A 21,841-nucleotide genomic window follows, 5' to 3' on the forward strand; every position below is an offset into this window, starting at 1 on the left:
AACGTTGCTCAAGTAAACTGACAAGAACAGAGAACTATAGAGAGAGGGAAGATGTTGACAGCTTAAGGGGGGAAAAAAAATAATTTTTAGAGTAGGATGTACACCAACAACACAGAGACATCTATAAGAGACTCAGATTCCAAACAACAAAATAGGGGATAGAGAAGGATAAAGGACACATATGTTGGTAGATCTCCACCGATGTCAGACAGATGTTATGAACGGTCTTCGCTTATACTTCCATCAAAATTATTTAAACTTTTTTTGTCAGGGACCCAAATTACATGCATTGCATTTGCTTGGCACCCCATTCCATTGTAAAATGGGTTCAATGACACATTATTAACCTGTTATGTATCATATAGCAAATATAATTCTGTCAACCCCATCATTAGAGTCTTACCAGTGTCAATGGAGTTTCTGTAACCATGGGGATGGTGCTACAGCAAACAACTAATTGTGGGTGGTCACCTGGGTTCTAATGAATAGGGTATGCCTATTCCAACCATCGAGGATGCACTGAAAGAGCATGGGAACCCAATTTTTGGTCCTGACACAGTGGTTAAGAATAAACGTGCCATATGAACCAGCTGTCATTCTTATACAGAATTACTGTTTTAACCCCTTAAAGACACATGACGTGTGTGACACGTCATGATTCCCTTTTATTCCAGAAGTTTGGTCCTTAAGGGGTTAAAGAACCAAATTTTCAAACATTGAACCCCAATTTTTTTTTTTACGCAAATAGCATTAATACCTTCAATAAAATATATGCAAAAAACCCTTACAAGTGCCTAAAGTTAAGGTACTTGTACGGCAAGAGTCAGTGGCAGATAGACCCATCTTAGACCCATCTTAGAACAGGAAGGGACTCGTCAATCAGGATCTTCACATTATAGTCTATGAGGTGTTATCTTTTTTTTTTTTTTTTTTGACAATCTTTATTTTCAATTTTCAATTTACACATAACGAGCGACAAGGACAGGCTATAGCTCGTACTCATCATCAATAACATAAAAACGTAACATAAATGAGTGGCATAAGTGGTAATGACACGGCAAGATTAAATCACAACAAAGACATGAATAGGGTGCCTAAGAGTAACCAAACTAAGCAACTGGTAGACATGCATGTATATATATTTGTAACCAGCAGTTGACACCATCGTGAGGTCTGAACCGTGCTGTGTGGGGGAGACTTAGGATGCCTCAAACCAATAGGGCGTACTGGGGAAGACTCCCAGATGTAGGCAGCAGCATGTGTGATGGTAACGGTATTAACATATACCACAAGCGTAGTTACAACTGCATTGGTGAGTCACGTAATAAGGAGACACAGTCTAAGCACAATCATTGGCTAGAAAACATTCAGGTGTTCATGATCATCAATACCCGCTGGCAATAGAGCGTGTCCTGTATCGTGCTATGGAGGGGAGTGAAGGGACTCCTCTAGCCCGTTGGGCATGTGGAGACCCACTCCTGATTATGGGTTGTGCCTCGCATGAGTGTAACAGAAACGGGGCGTAGGGTACGTGTAGTTTCAGGAAACATAGGGGGCTAACGCGGGTGGACTGTGTGAGGTTATATAGCCCAAAACAGTGAAACCAGGTGGGGACCCCCTGTGGGGTTTCTCAGATTGACCATAGTGGTAGTTGAGTTTCCAGTTTCTGCGGCTGTCAGTGACTGGGGCTACCGGTGTATCGGCCTGGAACATGTCACGTAAAGGAAAGGTGGGGTACCCAGTTTCAAAGGACGGTTCGCCACACCTGGTCGTGGAGTGTCTGCGGGGCGGTCTGGTGAGTGTAGGTAGGGATCGTCTGGATCTATAGTCTAGGGGTCCAGGTCATACAGGGTCCGTAGTGTCGGGCATTCGTCGGGGTTGGGTTCGGTACAGTCAAGGTCGGGGGGTGTCAACGACCCTATATCCGAGGTCGAGATATGGGTGACAGGCAGTCTAAGCGGGGCAGGGCTTGGGTAACGGTTAGCCTATGTTTCATCGCAGGTAAGTGGGGAGGGTGTGGGAGGAGGAAGGGATGGGGACGAGGGGGGGGGGGAGGGGGGGGATCCACGGGCTCCGGTCCCGTCCATCATAAGGTACCACAGCCATGGCATCCAGATGTGGTCACATTTCTCTAATCTGCCTTGCAGGGCTGCCGTGAGTGATTCCATGTGGTGTATCTCCCCAACCCTGTCTAGCCACCTCTGGAAGGTGGGCGCGCCCTTTTGTCTCCACATGGTAGGTATGAGCGCTATGGCTGCAGTCAGTAGATGTCTAAGCAAGGATTTTTTGTAGGCAGAGATAGACATGTCAGTATGGTGTAGGAGCATAGTAAGGGGGTGGAGGGGTAGGGTGATATCTGTTATAAGGCGGATAGCTTCTCTGATCCGTGTCCAGTAAGGGACAATATCAGGGCAATTCCACCATATGTGGAGGAAGGAGCCGTCTGGCCCTCCGCATCGCCAGCATTCGTTAGGGATCTCTGGGTCTATGCGGTGTGCAACATCAGGGGTCCTGTACCAGCGCGTGAGAATCTTATAGCCTGTCTCCTGAACTTTGGAGCTGATGGAGGTTTTGTGCGTCAGTATAAAGATCTTGTCCCATTCCTGAGCTGTTAGAGTAGTCCCTGTCTCCTCTTCCCACTTTGTCACATATCTGGGGTGTGTCTGGTGTTCGTTGTGTAAAAGCGTCGCATACAGCATTGAGATTCCCTTGTCTGGGTGGGTTCGAGAGATGCATAGGGATTCGAACTGCGTGGGGGGTCTGTGTAGGCACTGTTTGTTTGGGAAGGTCTTATAGTAAGCCCGTATTTGAGCATAGTGGAAGTGATCCAGTCCAGTGGGTACCCTATCACCCATGAGGTCCGTGAGGGGTCTAAGTTGCTGTCCCTGCAGGAGCTGTCGGAAGCTAAGCCAGTCGGGGTCGGGAAATGAGTGTAGGTCCGCTGGCGTGAGACCACCTCCTACGCCCGGATTGTGTGTGATAGGTGTGAGGGGGCTGTCGGTAGAGGTGAGTTGACGTGTATACCTCAGTGAGCACCAGACCCGTAATGTAGCATCAATCAAGGGATTGCCTGTTTGCAGTGAGGAAAGCGTGAGGGAGCTGAGCCATAAGCGGGAAGGGAGCGTTCCCCTTGCTTGCCCATGTTCCATGGGGACCCACAGTTTAGCCGTGGGGTGGGCATGCCAGTCTATCACTCTGAGTAGGTGTGTCGCGTGGTAGTATCCTTGAAGGGATGGGAGGCCCGCGCCCCCTTTGCTTTTGGGGCGCTCCAATAGCGCCCTGCTGACCCTGCTCGCCTTCCCATTCCATACGAACTGCCGTATGGCTGTGTTCAGGGATTGGAAGTATGCTCTGGGGATAGTGATAGGGACGGCCTGGAACAGATACAGGAGACGCGGTAGCACGTTCATTTTCACCACATTGATGCGGCCGAACCAAGAAACGTAGAGGTTCCTCCAACGTTGGAGGTCTGACTGTACTGTCGCGAGTATGGGTAAAAAGTTTAGTCGGTATAGGAGTGACAGGTCAGTGGGCAGCCAGACGCCAAGGTATTTAAGTTTGGAGTCACACCAGGAGAAGTGGAATTGCGATTTTAAGTGCGCGACCTTCTCTGCCGTGAGAGATATCGGCAGGGCTTCCGACTTGCTCAAGTTAAGTTTCAGGTTGGATATACCGCCGAAGGTCCTAAAGGCTCGGAGCAGGTTGGGAAAAGAGATTGTGGGGTTATCTAGAAAAAATAGCATATCGTCCGCATAGGCGGCCACTTTGTGTTCTACGTTATGAAGTCTGTACCCACTAATTCCCCCGTCCTGTCTGACCGCCTCCAGGAAGGGTTCTAGAGTGAGGGCAAACAGGAGGGGGGACAGAGGGCACCCCTGTCTGGTTCCGTTCCGGATGGCAAAGGGGGCAGACAGAGCGCCGTTAACCCGAATGCGGGCCGTGGGGTTCGTATATAGGGAGAGAATCCATGAGCGGATATGAGGGCCGAATTGCATGTGGCGGAGGGTGGCTTCAAGGTACATCCAGTCTACCCGGTCGAACGCCTTTTCCGCGTCTGTGGAGACCAGGATTAGGTTCCTCTTCGTCGACCGGGCAGAGTGGATCATGTGTAGGGCTCGGGTGGTGTTATCACGCGCCTCACGCCCCGGAAGGAATCCCACCTGGTCCGGGTGGACCAGGGTGGGGAGCACACGGGAGAGCCTCATGGCTATGGTTTTGGCGAAAAGCTTGAGGTCGGCGTTGAGGAGAGAGATCGGTCTGTAGCTCCCGCATACCGCGGGGTCTTTTCCTTCCTTCGGTATGACCGTTACGGTGGCGCGTAGGGTATCAGTTGGGAACCGACCTTCTTCTAGCAGAGAGTTGAAACCTTGCACCAGGCATGGGAGCAGTATGTCCCTAAACCTGCGCAGGTACGAAGTGGGCAGTCCGTCCGGGCCTGGAGCCCTATGGGTTTTGGAACTTTTGAGTGCAGTAGCTAGTTCCTCTACCGTAAGCGGTTGTTCCAATTCCTCGGCCAGGTCTTCCGGGAGAGTGCGGCCTATATGGTCCGTGAGGAATTCCTCCATTTTGCGCCGATGTTGGCGCGCGTCAGTACTTCGGTCGGTGGTATCCAAATTGTAAAGCTCTTCGTAAAAGAGCCTGAAAGTCTGCAGGATATCTGTCGGGGTCCTTTTCATTGTCCCGTCCCGTCCTTTGATTTGGTGTATGTGATGCAGTCTCTGTCTCTGTTTCAGTGTGCGTGCCAGTGTCCTACCACATTTGTCAGAGAACTCATAAAAGTGTCTGTTGGACTTGCGAATGGTGTGTAATAGGTTCTGGGATAGGAGGTCCTTGAGTTGTCTACGTGTGTCCGTGAGGTGTCGATAAGTGTCGTCCGTTTGGTCAGATTTATGTCGCGTCTCTAGGGTGGAAATCTCACGTATCAGAGCTTGGGTTTTGGCGCCGTGTTCCCTCTTCCGTTGAGTGCATAGCCTGATCAAATGTCCCCGTATTACACATTTATGCGCCTCCCATATAGTGAGGGGGGCGACATCTGGCGTGGTATTTTCCTCAAAGTATTGGGTCAGTGTCTGGGCTACTTGTGTGGTGATATCATTGTCAGTCAGGATATTTTCATTGAGTCTCCAGTGGCGTTCACTGGGTTTAAAGAGCGGAGATTTGATTGTAACCTGGACCGGTGCGTGGTCCGAGTCGTGCTGTATGCCAATGGTGGCGTCTATCAGGAAGGGGAGGTATTCCTGTGCAAGGAAGATATAGTCTATCCTGCTGTATCTGGTGTGGGCCGCTGAGTAGCATGTGAAATCCCTGTCTTCGGGGTGTGCCACCCTCCAGCAGTCTATCAGGCCTGATCTAGCTAAGGATTGTTTGGCCTGGCGTATACAGTGTGAGGGGATGGTGCTGGTGCCCGCGGATGAGTCCATCCGCGGGTCCAAAGGAATGTTGAGATCGCCCGCCAGGACCAGTGTTCCCTCCCGGAATTTCTCTAATAGTGCGAGGGTTTTTGTTAAGAACCGGTGCTGACCCTTGTTAGGGCAGTACACCGTGGCGAAAGTGTACCTATGGTCGGCGATTTCACCCTTGACAAATATGTACCTGCCCAGAGGGTCTGCCTGCGAGGCGGAGCTGACAAAAGGGGTACTGTGGGAGAAGAGAATGGCGACCCCCGCTCGTTTGGCTTCGGGGTGATTGGCGTAATAGCCTAGAGGGAATCGTTTATCGCTAATCAGGGGGGCATCTTTACCTTGTAAGTGTGTTTCTTGAATAAATGCCACAGAGGTCCTTTGTGCCCAGAGGGAGCGCAGTAAGTGTCTCCTCTTTTCGGGAGAGTTAAGGCCTCGAACATTATGCGTTCGTAGGAGCAAAGGCGAGGGCAGATAGCTCGATGCCATGGCTGAGTTCGGGCACGGAACGCGTGGGGGGGGAGGGGGGCGGAGGAAGGAAAGGCGATAAGGGGGGGAGTAGATAGGGGTCGGGTCAGGGGTTGGGTCAGGGGTTATAGGCAACCGTGGCCCTAGGTCAGGTATGGGCGACCTAATATACAAGTGGGTCCGTTGCTGGGGGACTAGGAAGTCACGTGTATGTGGTCCGTCAGATGGTACCGGGTGTCACGTTCCCCCGGACCACATAGGGGCGGACAGCAACACTCAGGGGTCGTGCGAATCAGTACGAATAGAATAAACAATATATGTGAAGTCAGCGGTCTGATTGTGGGGCTACGGAATCATCAGACGTTGGGCGTTCCGTGCGGGCTGGCGTGGGGCGGAGCAGGGGACTAAGCCGTGGTACGGCGGGAGTCGGAGCCGGGGGGGCGCTCAGTCTCGTCAGGCTGGTTTCCATGGGGGGGGGGAACGTCTCCTGGGTATCCCAAGCGTGGCGGGGAGGGCGGGGTTCCAATAATGGTCTCAGTATCCGGGGCTTGGGGTGACTTCAGTCGGTCGGGGCGAAACAGGGGGGGGGGGGGGGGGGAGGGGAGGGGAGCGCGGGGCAGGGAAATTGCACACATTCTGATAAAGGGAGAACAATTTTGCAGAGAACATACAGTACAGGCAACATTATTCAGATTTAACAGTAAATAAACCTTAGCGAAGTTCCCCTTAAGCTCACAGTTCCCCATGTCTTAGCCACTGGGCAAAGGGAGGTCCGCCAGTACCTGTGGTCATTGAGAACTGCGGCACTGCGGGGCGCAGCCGGTATAACGGCTATCCCGGGATCGTACTGTGTCTGACAGGGCTTGTGCGGTGCAGACTGCTCGCTATCTTATATGCAACGCCCCGTGCAGCGTACAGCTCCCAGGCCCATTCGAAACTCCCCGCAAGCCCCCCTCCCCCCCCCCCCCAACTAAGGAGCGGGCGGCCGCTCCATCACCAGCAAGGGGACGTGCCAGATCCGGGAAAATGGCAACTTCAGAAGGGTGGGGTGTATGGTGGTTATACAGGCTAAGACATGCATACAGTGGGTTGTAAGGTGGGCGAATTTACTAGTATCTTACATAACGGGCTACAATGCAGTTGGCATGCAATATAACACTCATAACCAGACTCCCCCAATTCCCCCCCCCCATCCAGCGCCCCACCCCAACCTGATACTGGACCCCCCCAATTCTAGCCGTTGAAGCAGCTAACGGTTCCAGGGAGTCCTGTACAATTAAGGGGGGTCTCGCCATTCGGCGTGGGCAGTCGAGCGGTTCTGGGCTGAACACTGGGTAGCGTCCCGCTCTCCGACCCTGGTGGAGTCGGATGTCAGAAAGAGGCAGAGTACCCCAGTCCCTTGGTCGGGAAAAAATCCGCCGGTGGGCAGTCCCGGTACAATATAGTGGGGGCCTACACCCGCTCCCCACCCAAAAGCCATAAACGGTGTGTGAAAGAGAGCCCCCCCCCCATATCTGGAGTGTCCCCAAAATGTCGGCCCCGGGTCCCCATGGCCTGCGTGGAGAGGGTAGTAACTATGCACCCCACATGAGGTTCAGTGTGTGTACTTAGCTGTCGTCGATGCTTTCAGATAGGCACATCATCATACGGGGGCAGTTCTGGAGGGCCAGGTGACACCGGGGCCGGGATCAAAACGGGTTCAATTATTCTTCGGGCCCATTAGGGCCTCCCCAGCGGATAGGTTGCGTGTCATTACGTGCTCGGTTGCGGAGCGGCTCTGGAACCTCAGGGTGGTCCGGGCGTAGTGGAGGGTTGTCCAGTATCCAATTGCGAACGTTGACAGGTGGCAGGTCCATCGATCTCAGGAAGCTGGGTATGTCGTTGGGCCACCTCAGGGAGCACCACGTGTTCCCCCGCTTGGCCTGGAGGCTGAAGGGGAAACCCCATTTGTAGGGTATACGTTTCTCCTGGAGAATATGCGTGAGTGGCCGCAGCGCCCTTCTTGCGTCCAGGGTGAGGGTAGACAGGTCCTGGTAGAGCGAAACAGCGGCATCTTGGAAGGTGATGGTCTGAGCACGTGCTGCTCTCATGATGGCGTCTTTAAGCTGGAAGGACAGTAGGCAGCAGATAACGTCACGAGGGAGGCCATCTCTCCTGGGGGGACGAAGGGCCCTGTGGGCTCGTTCTATCTGGCAATCTTCTGGGGCATCTTCACCCAGAATATGGGTGAAAAGCTGCGTAAGGGTCGTGCCTAGGTTTTCATGCTCAGCCTCCGGCAGGCCTCTGATTCTTATGTTATTACGCCGTCCCCTGTTGTCCAGGTCCTCCACCTGTCTGCGAAGCTCGAGCAGAACCGAGCCTTGTCTAGCAATGGCGTGGTCAGCGGATTGGGAGTGTTGGATGGCCCTGATATTCTCCCCCTCCAGCTCCGTGACTCTTTCCTCCAGGGCAGTGAGGTCCCTACGTACCTCTTGGATCTCTTCCCTGATCGCCGCCCTCAGCTCCGCCACAAGCGCAGTTTTGTCGCCCTTGGAGAGCATGTTGGCAGATATGGACGCTAGTTCAGCAGTAATATATGTTAGCTGGTCGCCCCCCGCCGGGCCCGACTCCAGGCCTGCAGTACTGTCCAAGTCCGATGGCGCGGCCGCCATCTTGTCCGCGTGTCTCGCGGCTCGGGGGCCGTCCGGGTAAGCTAGAAAATCATCCAGCGGTCCGGCGTTTTTCCTCACTGGACTCGAGCCCGATGGTCCTGGGGTGCCCAGGCGCTTAGTTTTCCCCATTTTAGAGGTGAAATGTGGCATAGATAAGGGGCTTTGTGGTCCGGGTTCGCGGAGCTCCGGCGATGTGCGACTCACTCCATGCACGGCAAGCCACGCCCCCCTATGAGGTGTTATCTTATCCCATAAATCCATGTCCTGTTTGAGCCCCAGCCCAAATTTTATGATTCACTGATTTAGTTAGACATGAATAGATCTGTGTTTAATTTAGTCTCCTGCTTTTGTTATCAATATGAAAACATTGTGTGGGCTTCTTTCTTCTCCACTGATGATGTTTTACCTAATGATTTATACATTCACTGAAACTAGTGTTCCACGATCTGATCCAAATAGAGAGTTAATATAAATCTTACAAAATCTGACTCACACAGCTCAATTGTCATACATCATGTGTCCTCATTCAAACAATAGTCTTGCCTGTCTTGCCAGTTTAACACCTACCACAGAGAGAAGCTCCATCTCATTGGCTGTATTCTTCAGCTTCTCAACTTCATGGTCAATTTTAAATGAAGACAGCAATTGCTGCAGGAGGGGCTTTAATGTTTCGGTTTCTGTTTGGTGCTGTGGAAGTAATGTGTCTTCAGAGTGTCCTTACAAAATATTCAAAAACAAAAAATATTTATGATATATTTTCAAGGTAATTTAAGGTCAAATTAACAGAGGCTCTAGTAGATACATGCAAAGCTGTACTGATATGTACATTGATATGCATCAATGTAGATATGTATATTTGCATTTCCATCAGTATTTTGGAATGTGCTAGTTCCCGATCATCATCATCAACATTAATGTTGTAAACATACATCTTAATAAATCTTTGACAGACATTCCTGCTGGCAAACACAGAATAGGAGGCATTACAACACACATATAAATACATACATCTATATATATCAGTGTACCGGTAGGATATAAGGTATAAAAATAAAAGATATAATAAGTTATAGACTATGGTCAGATAAGTAATCTTTGGATTACAGAGAAAATGACTATTAACACGTCTCATCATAAGGAAGATTCCAGAAGGAATAGTGGTTTATAAAGCGATGGAGCTAAAAGTGAGATATTAAACTTATAGTTTATGTTGGTCGTGCTAGCAGAACAGTTGCTTGAGATTTAACCACATTTCGCTAAATAGGGATTATTCGCTAAACTATTCATTTTTGAAAAAAAATCTACACATATTTTTTTTTAACTTGCACACTGTCAGTCTAGGTTTGTATTTGGGGATTTCATCTTTCAACACCTTCTTGATGGGTATGTTCTCTCACTACATGATGAAATTGTCCTATTTTCATTGCTTGAAAAATAATTAAAGGACCACTATAATGCCAGGAAAACAAACTTGTTTCCCTGGCTCTATAGTGTTAATAGGTCCCCACCACCTTCCGCTGGGCTGAATGGGTTAAAACCCTTTCAGCCACTTACCTTTCTCCAGCGCCAGGCTACCTCAGCGCTGGGGAACTCTCCTCCCTCTGCCGACGTCAGCACCGAATGCGCATGCGCGTCAAAATCTGCGCGCGCATTCAAACAGCCCATAGGAAAACATTTCTCAATGCTTTCCTATGGATGTCCAGCGTCTTCTCACTGTGATTTTCACAGTGACAAGCGCGGAAGCGTCTCTAGCGGCTGTCAGTGAGCTAGCCACTAGAGGCTGGATTACCCCTCAGTAAAACATAGCAGTTTCTCTGAAACTGCTTTGTTTTCAGCTGCAGGGTTAACACTAGAGGGACCTGACACCCAGACCACTTCATTGAGCTGAAGTGGTCTGGGTGCCTATAGTGGTCCTTTAACTTTTTAGTTTGCAAAGGTCTTCAAAAACACTCATTTATCTGTCAATGATTAGAAATTCATTTCTAGCCATAAAAACATTTAGGACAAGAACTACGACTATAGTAAATTAGGAAACTTAGTAAGTCGAAGCTCATTACTGAAATAAGGGATTTTTCCTCACCATTGAGTTCTGTGCTGAACTGGGGACTTGAATTGACAGATCCAAATCTAGCAAGATGCTTGGGCTGGCTTTCCAAATCCTTCCTGTGTGCTTCAATCACAGCCTCAGCATGCTCAGAGATTGGTAAATACTGGAGGGTCTGAAAAAATAGCAAAAAGAAAGACAGAAACTTCTTTGGATTATATGACAAACCAAACACTCTTATTCGACATGTAGGGCGTGTCAACAAATCAAGTGTAATTTTAATGTCAACATTCTGGTGGAGTAAGAAACAGCTCATATCATCAAGCACAAGACTACCCGGCTCATTGTTAGACATTGCGAGGAGAAATATACAGCTAAGCTATGGCTTCTAAACCCAGAAACAGAAATATATAATTCTTCACGTGTGGGAGTCGTTGCTAAATATTTCTGGTGTGGGGAGAAGAATCTGTGTTTACTGTTCCTTGCACCTGATTCTAGAAACGTAACTTGACAATTATCACAGTTCACACATATCAAGGCAATACAGGTAAAATGTGTCATCTAAGAACCCTGCAATTCAAATGGAGATCATTAAGATTATCCTGTCAGTGATCTACACACAATAGAGACAAAAAAAAAAATTATAAAATGATTTCCAATAAAATAAAAAAAAGACATATATATATATATATATATATATATATATATATATATTTTAAAATACAGAATATGGTTTACGGGTGTTTTTTGCCAAGAAAAATAGAAAAACTAGCAACATATTAAGGTTAGGAAAATTCCATGATATCACAGCAATCCTGGTATGTCATCTCTCATGAAGGTGACAATTCAGCGGTTAGTGAATACCGCGATTACTAGCAAACTGATACATTGACTGGTTTTTCCAATTAACTGAATGGCAGCTAAAGTGAAGTATAAATGCAGCTGACATGATCAATGTTTAGTACATAACCCGAGGAGATGGGAGAGTTTCACTTAGCAAACTTTCAGTTGAACCAGACAAATCTGGACAACAATACAATATTTAGCTTCCATTCATTGTTAAGATTCCATTCAAGATATATATATTTTTTCAAAATTTAAAGTCTTCTCTTTGAGTAATTGACAGATGTGTGTGGTACAAGTGGCATATGAAGAGGAGTGGGTCTGCCCAATATCACAGCTGGGGGTGGGTGGTGGGGGCTGGATTTGTTGATGGAAACCAGGCCCAAACGGCCACCACAGTGTCTCTATATTAGTGCAGCCCAGCTCCCAAGGTATGGTAAAATACCAGTAAAAAGTAAAGGCATATTACTCATTCACAAAGTCTAAGAAGCCTAAGCCAAGAAAACACAGCAATTTACAGTTAACAGTGAGACCCTCCCCCCCTCCCTCCCTTGCCCGCCCACGCCCTCCCTAGTCCGCTGACAATGATGCAGGACTGAATGTGGTGTGTGTAGTGGAAGTGAATTAGAATGTGTGTAACGGATGTAGTGTTTCTGTGTATTAGATACTGTTTGTGCGGTGAATGCAGAGTGTGTGTTTGTGTAGCGGATGCAGTGTGGGTAGTGAACGCAGAGTGTGTTTGAGTAGTGGATGTAGTGTGTGTACAGTGATGTAGTGTGTGTTTGTGTAGTGGATGTAGTGTTTGTATGTACTAGATGAAATGTGTTTAGTGGATGCAGTGTCTGTAGTGGATGTAGTGTGTGTATTAGACGCAGTGTCTGTGTATAGTGAATGCAGAGTGTTTCAATTTGTGGTGGATGTAGTGTGTGTACTGTGAATACAGGATGTTTGTGTAGTGCATGCTGTGTGTACAGTTAATGCAGAGTGTGTGTCAGTATAGTGAATCCAGAGTGTGTGCATAGTTTAGTGAATGCAGAGTGTGTGTTAGTGTGTAATGAATGCAGAGTGTGTGTTATTTTGAAGTGAATGCAGAGTGTGTCTGTGTAATGAATGTAGTGTGTGTGTTAGTGCAGTGAATGCAGTGTGTGTGTTAGTGTAGTGTATGCAGAGTGTGTTAATGTGTAGCGAATGCACAGTGTGTGTCAGTATAGTGGATGCAGTGAGTGTGCTAGTGTGCAGTGAATGCAAAGTGCATGTTGTATTAGTGAATGCAGTGTGTGTATTGTATTAGTGTATTAGTGTATGCAGTGTGTGTGTTAGTGTATGCAGTGTGTGTTGTGTTAGTGTATGCAGTGTGTGTGTTGTGTCAGTGTATGCAGTGTGTGTGTGTTGTGTCAGTGTATGTAGTGTGTGTGTGTTGTGTTAGTGTATGTAGTGTGTGAGTGTGTGTTGTGTCAGTGTATGTAGTGTGTGTGTGTTGTGTTAGTGTATGTAGTGTGTGTGTGTGTGTTGTGTTAGTGTATGTAGTGTGTGTGTGTTGTGCCAGTGTATGCAGTGTGTGTGTGTAAATGTGCAATCTGGGGGGAAGGGGGAAGTGAGGGGGAGGGGGAGGGAGAGGAAGGGGCATTTTCACAGTAATGTTTTAATTTTTTTTAATTAAATGAAATGTTTCTTCCCCCTCCCTGCTTACCTGTGTCCAGGGAGGGGGGAGATTCCATCCCTGGTGGTCCGGTGGGGGCCCCCCCCGGCTCCCTGTTACCGCAGAGGGGGCCCAGGCAGCACACAGCTTCTTCTCTTCTCTCCTCTCTTCCAATAACTCTCGCGAGACCCATGGCCGTGGCAACCGGGTCTCGCGAGAGTTATTAGAAGAGAGGAGAAGAGGAGAAGCTGTGTGCTGGGCCCCCTCTGTGGTAACAGGGAGCCGGGGTCCCGCGGCTGCACACATAGATCGCGATATTCGTTATCTATGTGTGCAGAGAAAGAAAGTGGGGCCCGGGCCAGAGCAGTCCGGGCCCCCCAGGGCCAAACCTGTGTCAACCAACAGAAAATACACATAAAGAAACATGCTAACAGGCAAAGGGCGATCTAGTTAATAGCTTCAGCATTATAGCCCTTTTGTACCATTGTTATACGGCAGTAGGAGTTTTTCAGGGAGCAGGCAGCATCCAAAACTCTGCCACAAGTACAGGCAGGGCCAGATGAAGAGCCCAGTGGGCCTGGTGCTGACAATTATGAGGGGCCTAAGTACAAAATCTTATCGACCAAAAACACTAAAACAGTCATACCTCTCAAGCGTTATGTATCTGGTGGAGATGTTGCCGGAGGGAAACTCAAAGGATGCAGCTATAAGAAAACTCAGTTTCTCTTAAAATATGCTAATCTCTCTCTAATTCATGCTTTCAAGAAAATCCATACAACTTAACAGCAGTGTCCAGTGAAGCAAGAAGTCAATGGGCGGTGTAAAAGGGTGGGCCACTGACACGGATCATGTAACCAGAATTCCCAAAAGGGATGAACATGCCGAAAAAGGAGGCGTGTCTGCCCAAAGAAGTGGAAGGCTAGCCTGGGATGAATGCATGTCAGGCTGCCTGCCAATCATGCATGCTGGCCACATAGGCATCCGCATGAATTTTTCCAGGGGGGAGGGGGCGTTTAATTGTAATGACATCCATGCTTGGCCCCTTTTTGACAGTGTCATGAAGGGGAGGAGCATAGTCATTATCACATAAAGCCCAGGTGAATAGCGGTTTCACAACTATGGTGTCAGGAATACATGACACCATAATACAGGCCTTACTAATTTGCATAACTAATTATGTATGAGTCACTAGGGGACACTATGAGACTTGGGGACACTGAGACTATGTATCACAGTGTCCCTATGTATCACAGTGTCTCAGTGCTCCATGTCTCTGTGCCCCCATGTCACTAGGGGACACCGAGAGACATGGGGACACTGAGACAGTTGGGGACACATGAAGACACAGACACTGGAAGACATGTGGACAGTGGGACACTGAGACACTAGGGACACATACACTAGGGACAATGGGAGACATGGGCACACAGACACTAGGGACACTGGGAGACATGGGGACACAGACACATTGGGACACTGTGTCCCTTGTGTCTCAGTGTCCCCATGTCTCCCAGTGTCTCAGTGTCCCCATGTATGTCTTTGTCTCCAAGTGTCTGTGTCCCCATGTCTCCCAGCATCTTCTAGTGTCTCAGTGTTCCCAGGTCTCAGTGTCCCTATGTCTCAGTGTACCCAAGTGTCCCCATGTGTGTCTGTGGTCCATGTCTCAGTGTCCCCATGTGTGTGGCTATGTCCCCAAGTGTCTCAGCATCCCCAGAGGTCTCCCTGTGTCCCCATGCCTCACAGTGTCCCCTAGTGTCTCAGTGTCCCCATGTCTCCCTGCAGCCTTTACCACATCCCTCACTTCCTGAGTTGTACACTGTCTCTGCAGGCTGGGAGCTGTTGTCTGGATTCTCTGTGCTGTGTAGCTGCTCCCTACAAATCAGTAAGTAGAGAGATGCAGGTATATGATTTAACTTCCTATCCCTGCCTGTCTCCACACACACTGGCCGGTGCTGGTATTGCAGTGTAATCTCTGTTTATACTGAGAAAAATACCGGCATTTGTATTGGTGGTATTACTGCAATATCGGCACCGACCAGGCAGCCTCAAATAAATACCGGCCAGGTGGCAACCCTAAGTGTAGTGTGTAAAAAAAAAAAGGAACTTACATACATAATGAGCTGGTAGGAATATAATCAATAGGACCTCTACAAGTCCACAAGGTCCTTCGGTGGGACATATACCATCCTGAGACACCCTACCTCCCTGAAGGCCTCACGTTCTTGAGAACTTTATTGAAGAAGAGACCAGTTATTCTTAGGCAGGAATTATACCCCCAAGGTGCATCACAAGCTCCACACTTTCTTTACAGTCTGTTTTCACTGTCAGTCACGGTTATATGCCCAGTCCTTTACACCTGCTAGTAAGTTTAGTCAGAGCATACAGAGTAGAAGAAAACTTAAACAATATATGTTTTTTGTTGTTGTTGCGGAATACAATACAACAGTTTGCACAAAAGTGCGGCAAATAAAGTCATCATAGGTTATAGGAAAAACAAAGCAATAAATTTGCACAATTTTTAGTAAATAGACATGCATAGTAACTAATAAACAGCAGATATTTATAGCTCCATAGGTATTTTATAAACGTCCAGAACGTGTGAGGACATAGTGTTGCATCAACACGAAGGTACTGCTGGCAAGAAAAGTAAAAGTACACAAAACATTAAAATGAGAGAATGAAAAGAAAACTGCAATAAAACAGGCAATTGTGAGGTGAGTACGGCCAGGAACCTAGCACCACAATCAGCCTATACCCGCCTATACCAAAATGGTGCAGGTCTTCAGGCCTTGTGTCATAGTTGCTGGTAACAGGCCCAATGTTGGCAAACTGTTGGTTACATTTGGTGGTTTGATGTGGGGTTTAGTTCATGGTTTGGGCTGATGGCATATGGTGGCACAGGCTACACTTACAAAATGGAAAGTTGGGGCCTTGCTTGCCTCTCATAACTATCTAAATCGAAAACGAATATTCTAACTGCCTTCTGTTTCCATATAAATATACCAATACTTTTTAAAAATATTTAACTCCGTCACTAGCAGATGACATGTTAGAAAAAGGTTAAGAATGATACTAAAAGTGTAATTAAGATAAATGACTAAATATATTTGGCAAAGAAAGACATTTTCACTGCCACAATTCTTCCCGTCTGTGAATGTTCAAATGTGTGCAATGTATGTGAGGTGTAATCAGAGACGTGTGTTGTCTGTGTGCAATTCTGATTAGATAAACCTTAACAGACTATCATCTACTAACAATCCTAGTTTACATAAAAGGTTAATGTAGCCTTCACATATATCTGGAGTTTATAAAATGCTAATGGCATGGCTTCTAAAGATAATGCTATAAATAATGCTAAAATATAGAGGAGTGTGATCGTCATTCCTCAATGCCATTTGTGAATTTAGATAGGACAGATGGAAAGTCAGAGATGTAAGAAGAATAGCATTGATTTTTGCAGCCTGACATAAGGCTATGTAGTAATGAAATCTGGTGGAAAATTTTATGTAGCACTGCCACGAAGGGAAAGGGACACTCCTGGCACACACACACACACACACACACACGTGTTTTGTTTACAGTTATGCTTTTGTGTCATTTTAAAGATTCAAGGTTCTGTAATAACCAATCTGCATATTTTTGTCACGTGTATACCGAAATGTTATGAGACATATTGATTATGTCACCTCTATGACTCTGTTTACATACCTCCCAACATCTCAAATGGTCAGAGGGACATTCTAATTTTACGGGTGTGAATAAAACTGTAGCCATGGGAGGGGCTGCTCTGAGAAATTGTAGGTGATTTTTTTTTTTTTTTTTTAGTTCTTTATTTTTCCGTTGATAAGTACAGCAAGTGCATTTCAACTTTCGGGCTTGCGCAGAAGCCATCATTTGATAAAACATTCTAGGGAAATACAATATGCACAAGGAGCGTACAAAACAAGCCTCTTTTTTGTCCCATTGTATATTGCCTCCTAACGAAGATTTTTTATTTTTAAATATTCTTTATTCTTACTCAATAAACCTAGCAAGTGTACATCCACTTCGGGCATGCCCTAAAGTCAACTTTAATACAATTCTTAAAAAACCTAATGCGTCTCAACTAATACCATACATGCCCAATACTTAAGAACCATTGATACCCGCCGGCTACTGAGGGTTTATATTTTAATCAAATACAGGCATTTAGGCGATTCAAGTAGCCAGTTCCATTCGATAGCTAATCTTGCTCATGTGCTACCTTGGTCCTCCGACAGTATAATCGTGCCTGGGTAAAAATAAAAAAAAGCCTTGTTCCCGAGAAGAACCAGGGAAAAAGGCCAAACAAGTAGATAGGAAGGACACAAAAAGCGAAACAAAAACGAGACAGAATAGGAGTGAAATTCTAATACAAAGAAAGAGAAAGAAGATATATAGACAATATATAGAGAAACCTAGAATAGAGAGAGAAAGAAGGGGGAGGGCTAAGGAGAGGGTGAAGGCCCCACAACGACCACGTGGGGAACATGTCTCCCTCATGATGGAGGGGTCCTATCTAGTTCGGGGACATACCCCCCATGAAAGAAGGCCATTTCAGTCACCGCTTGAGCCTACTAAACTGTTGTCCCATGGTTCCCAAATCTTTTGAAATGTCGTTATTGTCCCTCTTACCCTCATTGTCAAATCGTCCAGAATTCTACACTCTCTAATCCTAGAGATTACCCCTGGGAATTCTGGGCCCTCTGGTGAGAGCCATGCGGTTGCTATTGCACGGCGTGCGCACAGAGTTATGTAGGTGATTTTTTATTAAGAATTTATACCATTAAAATTTAATTTAGGAACAATGTGAGTTCTTTAAACAGCTAGCTATATTTCCAAAACACATTTACTGCAGTAAGAAGGAACACTGTAGCATTAGGAATTCAAACATGTATTCCAAACACTATTGTGTTCCCCTACCTATTTAGGCACCTCCCCCCACTCCGGTAAAGTTTTCAAAGGCGATTTTACTTACCTATATTCCCTCGCCACACTGGTTATGCCACAGTCACTTCGCCTCCCTGGCTGAGATCATCAAGACTGATAATCTAAGCCAATCCGATGCTTCCCCATAGTTAAGGATTGGGAGGTTAGTGTGCATGCACAGTAAGTCGCAATGCTGCACAAAATTGAATGCAACAGTAAATAGTTGTGTTTAACCCTGGAATCATAATGTTTTACACTACAGGGTTAAAACTAAAGGGACACTGCACCCAGACCACTTCATTGAGATGTATCGGTGCCTTAAAATACACATTACTATATATGCCAAGAATTTCAGTTTTATGAACTTGTGACACCAACCAGTGACACCACCCTTGTTTTTAGCCCTTTACTCCCTTCCCCACACCCTCCATATAGCTCAGTGCACACATGTTCTCAATTGAGAGTAGCAGAGACTGCACTGAGTAACCAGGTTGCCTGGCGATAATTCATCCAATAATTAGATGTTTCAGTGAGAATATAAACAATTTTACAATTACATCATATTGGCTTCGCACACAACCGAACCTCCTCCTGTTTTCAAACTGCAGCAGTTCTTGATCAGTTAATCACTACCAATCAATAAACAGTGATGTTTCTTCCGATTTAGTATAGATTTTTTGTTCTGAGATGGATTAAAACCTTAAACAATAGGACAGGTCTAAGAACCAGTGTCTCGGAGTGCATGGTAAGTGAATACAGACACATTTCTGAAAAATTCTTAAAGTCACCACTTACTTCACATTATAAACACCGATCACGATTAAATAACAGGAATACATACCTGGATATATCTATGTATGTGCTTCACTGAGTGCAGGTGACAAATTAACCACTGCAGGTAAATAACAAGGTCCTCCACGGTCACTAAATAAAGTGAATTCTTTTGTCCTGTTATCATATGTTCTCTTGCTACTGACAGCCTCTGTGCCCTTTGAAGTGAGTCATTGTATTCCAGCATGATCAAATGTATTTGTTTCTGCAAGAGAAAACATCAGAGGCCATTAAAATGGAATCCCTGGAGGGATTTAGAGAAGAGTCATTGCTTATCTTCCAAAATCTATATATGTATATTTCTCTCTCTTCATCTATAAAATCTATAAATGTGTGCAGTGCATAAATACAGAAAACCCTGTTCTATCTTCTAAAGCAGTGATTTACAAACTTTTTTCACTTGTGTACCCCTTTGCAGCCTATTTCCATAAATTGTAGCCCTCATATTAGCAAAATATTTGTAATTAATATAGTTGCTGTTATTTCAAAATGTTTTCATTTTTCTATGCCCCAGGTTCCCCTGCTTTTCATCTCCCCCAGAATCCCCTGCTATTCACCTGCCCCAGGCTTCTCCTGCTTCTCCTCTGCCCAGGTATTTATTATATTTTAAATTATATACAGAGGATATAAACACAACAACACACATCACAGACACACCCTGACACAGAAGCAAATAAACAGACACACTGTAGACACACAGATACAAACACTGACACACATGCAGATGCACAGACACAGATAGAAACACTAACATACATACAGTTCCACAGACACAATGATACACACACTGATGCAGATACACAGATACGCATGCGGACACACATATAGATGTACAGACACACAGATACAAACACTGACACACATGCAGATACACATATCTAAACACTGATACATATACACAGACAAACAGATACAAACACTGACATACATGCAGATACACATATACAAACAATTACAACACAAATACTCATGCTGACACACATATAGATGTACAGACACACAGGGCCCCTTCAACCATTAGGCAAACTAGGCATTAGTCTAGGGTGCCGGCCTGCTGGGGGAACCCACCGCAATGTTTCCTGGTGGGCTGCCTGCTCCTGTCTGGGACCACAGCGCTGGGTGAGCGTCTCTTGAGCCGCCCCCAGCACTGAACCGATCCTCAAGGCACCTGAAGGTGGGGGCACCAAAAGGAGCCCTGTCACAGGGGGGCTAGGAGGCCCCCCCGAAGCTGTGGCAGAGCAGAGCAGGCACCTGCAGAGCGTGTGTGTGTCTGTCAGTGAGTGAGTGAGCGACATGAGGGGGCACCAATATGGATCGTTGCCAAGGGCGGCAGAAATCCTTGCACCGGTCCTGCAGACACACGGATACAAAAACTGACAGACATGCCACAGGTACAGATAACACTGACACACATGCAGATACAAGTTCACACAGATACAGATACAAACACTGACACACATGCAGATGCACAGACACACAGATACAAACACTGACACATATAGATACACACACTGACATATGCAGATACACAGATACAAACACTTACACATACAGATGCACACACTGACACACATGCAGATACACAGACATACATATACAAAAACTGACACACATGCAGATGCACAGACACACAGAAACAAACACTGACACATACAGCATACAGAAACACACTGACATATGCAGATACACAGATATAAACACTGACACATACAGATACACACACTGACACACATGCAGATACACAGACATACATACAGATACACAGACATACATACAGATACACAGACATACATATACAAACACTGACACACATACAGATGCAAAACAATAACACACATATCCAAAGGCATACAGATACACACAGACATACAAACACTACTTAGATACAGATAGAGTCACACAAACACACACAGGTAAAAATTTGGCTTCTGCTGGATAGGCCTGGTGAGAGTTTGGGGCTTGTTACTCTCCCGGTCTGCCCGCCTTGTGGCTAACTGGTTCCCTTCTCCCATGCAGCTACTTCTGAGTGAGCTGGGAGAAAGTGACCGGCTCTCACTTCCTCCCAGTACTCTATGCAGAGAAGAAGAGCACATGAGAGCACATGTCTATCTTTTAGCACTAAGTGCATGGGCCACACAATGGACATGCGCCCTGTGGTTCCCAATTTGTGCAGTGTGACTGCACCCGCACTGGCAGTGGAACCTCCATTTCCATTTTTTTCCGCGTACCCATACCCATAGGGGATCTGGATTGTACCCCCGGGTGTATGCATACCATGGGTTGGGAACCCGTGCTCTAGAGTGAAAAAGAAAAAAAACAGCTAACAGTAAAGTGAGGCAAGATGTGTATGTTTCTCAATATGTTTAGTAAATGGGGAGCTCCTGATAGGCTTAGGCAGTCAGCTGATGCTCTTAGTCACTCAGCTCCTCCCCTGTATCAAGTCTCAGGCAAAAGCGGAAGGAAAGAGGCAGGGCTTACTGCCACTGAATTGAACAATTTGGGGTTAAACTGTTTGTTATAGGTTTAACCCTGTAAGAAACCACCAATGAAACCTTTCAATTAAGTTGTTATGGTGCCCATAGGCTCCATTTAATGTCAATTTCTAAAAGTAATTCCAAAGTAAACAGAACTCTCAGGACAAACATAAGACAAATAGTATAATGTTCTTCTCTATATGAAAATCAGACTATATCATTTCCCACTGCCAGTGGACATCATTTATGCTGCAATGTAAACTCAATGCAAGACAATAATTGGTTTTCGGTTCTGCCGAACATATGTCTTAATTTATTATTTTTAGACAAGCTTTTCAATTTATCTATTATTTTTGGATAAACAATTCAAATGATTTATCTCCAGAAGTCACCATTAAAGCGTATGGGGATTTGTGAAGATGAATCATTTGAAAAGTGTCCAAAAATATGAAATCAAGGCCACAGTGTTCTAATTTAGTATAGATAATCCATCTTAATCAGAATCAGAAATTATTTAATTCTGTTGGGGAAAAAAATAGTCAAAT

General features: G+C 46.2%; 1 protein-coding gene across 1 annotated transcript in view; it reads right to left on the reverse strand.

Moving 5' to 3' along the window:
• Nucleotides 1-21,841, reverse strand: part of LOC134587264 (uncharacterized) — a 164,896-nt gene that overhangs the window by 121,156 nt on the left and 21,899 nt on the right. The window contains exons 6-8 of the mRNA XM_063443527.1: nucleotides 18,833-19,027; nucleotides 10,599-10,737; nucleotides 9,086-9,234 (exon numbers count right to left, since the gene is read on the reverse strand). Coding sequence (XP_063299597.1) covers nucleotides 9,086-9,234; nucleotides 10,599-10,737; nucleotides 18,833-19,027 — 483 coding nt within the window. The remainder of the gene's footprint in view (nucleotides 1-9,085; nucleotides 9,235-10,598; nucleotides 10,738-18,832; nucleotides 19,028-21,841) is intronic.

Source organism: Pelobates fuscus, chromosome 2 (genome assembly GCF_036172605.1).
Source record: "Pelobates fuscus isolate aPelFus1 chromosome 2, aPelFus1.pri, whole genome shotgun sequence".
Taxonomy (NCBI): Eukaryota; Metazoa; Chordata; class Amphibia; order Anura; family Pelobatidae; genus Pelobates; species Pelobates fuscus.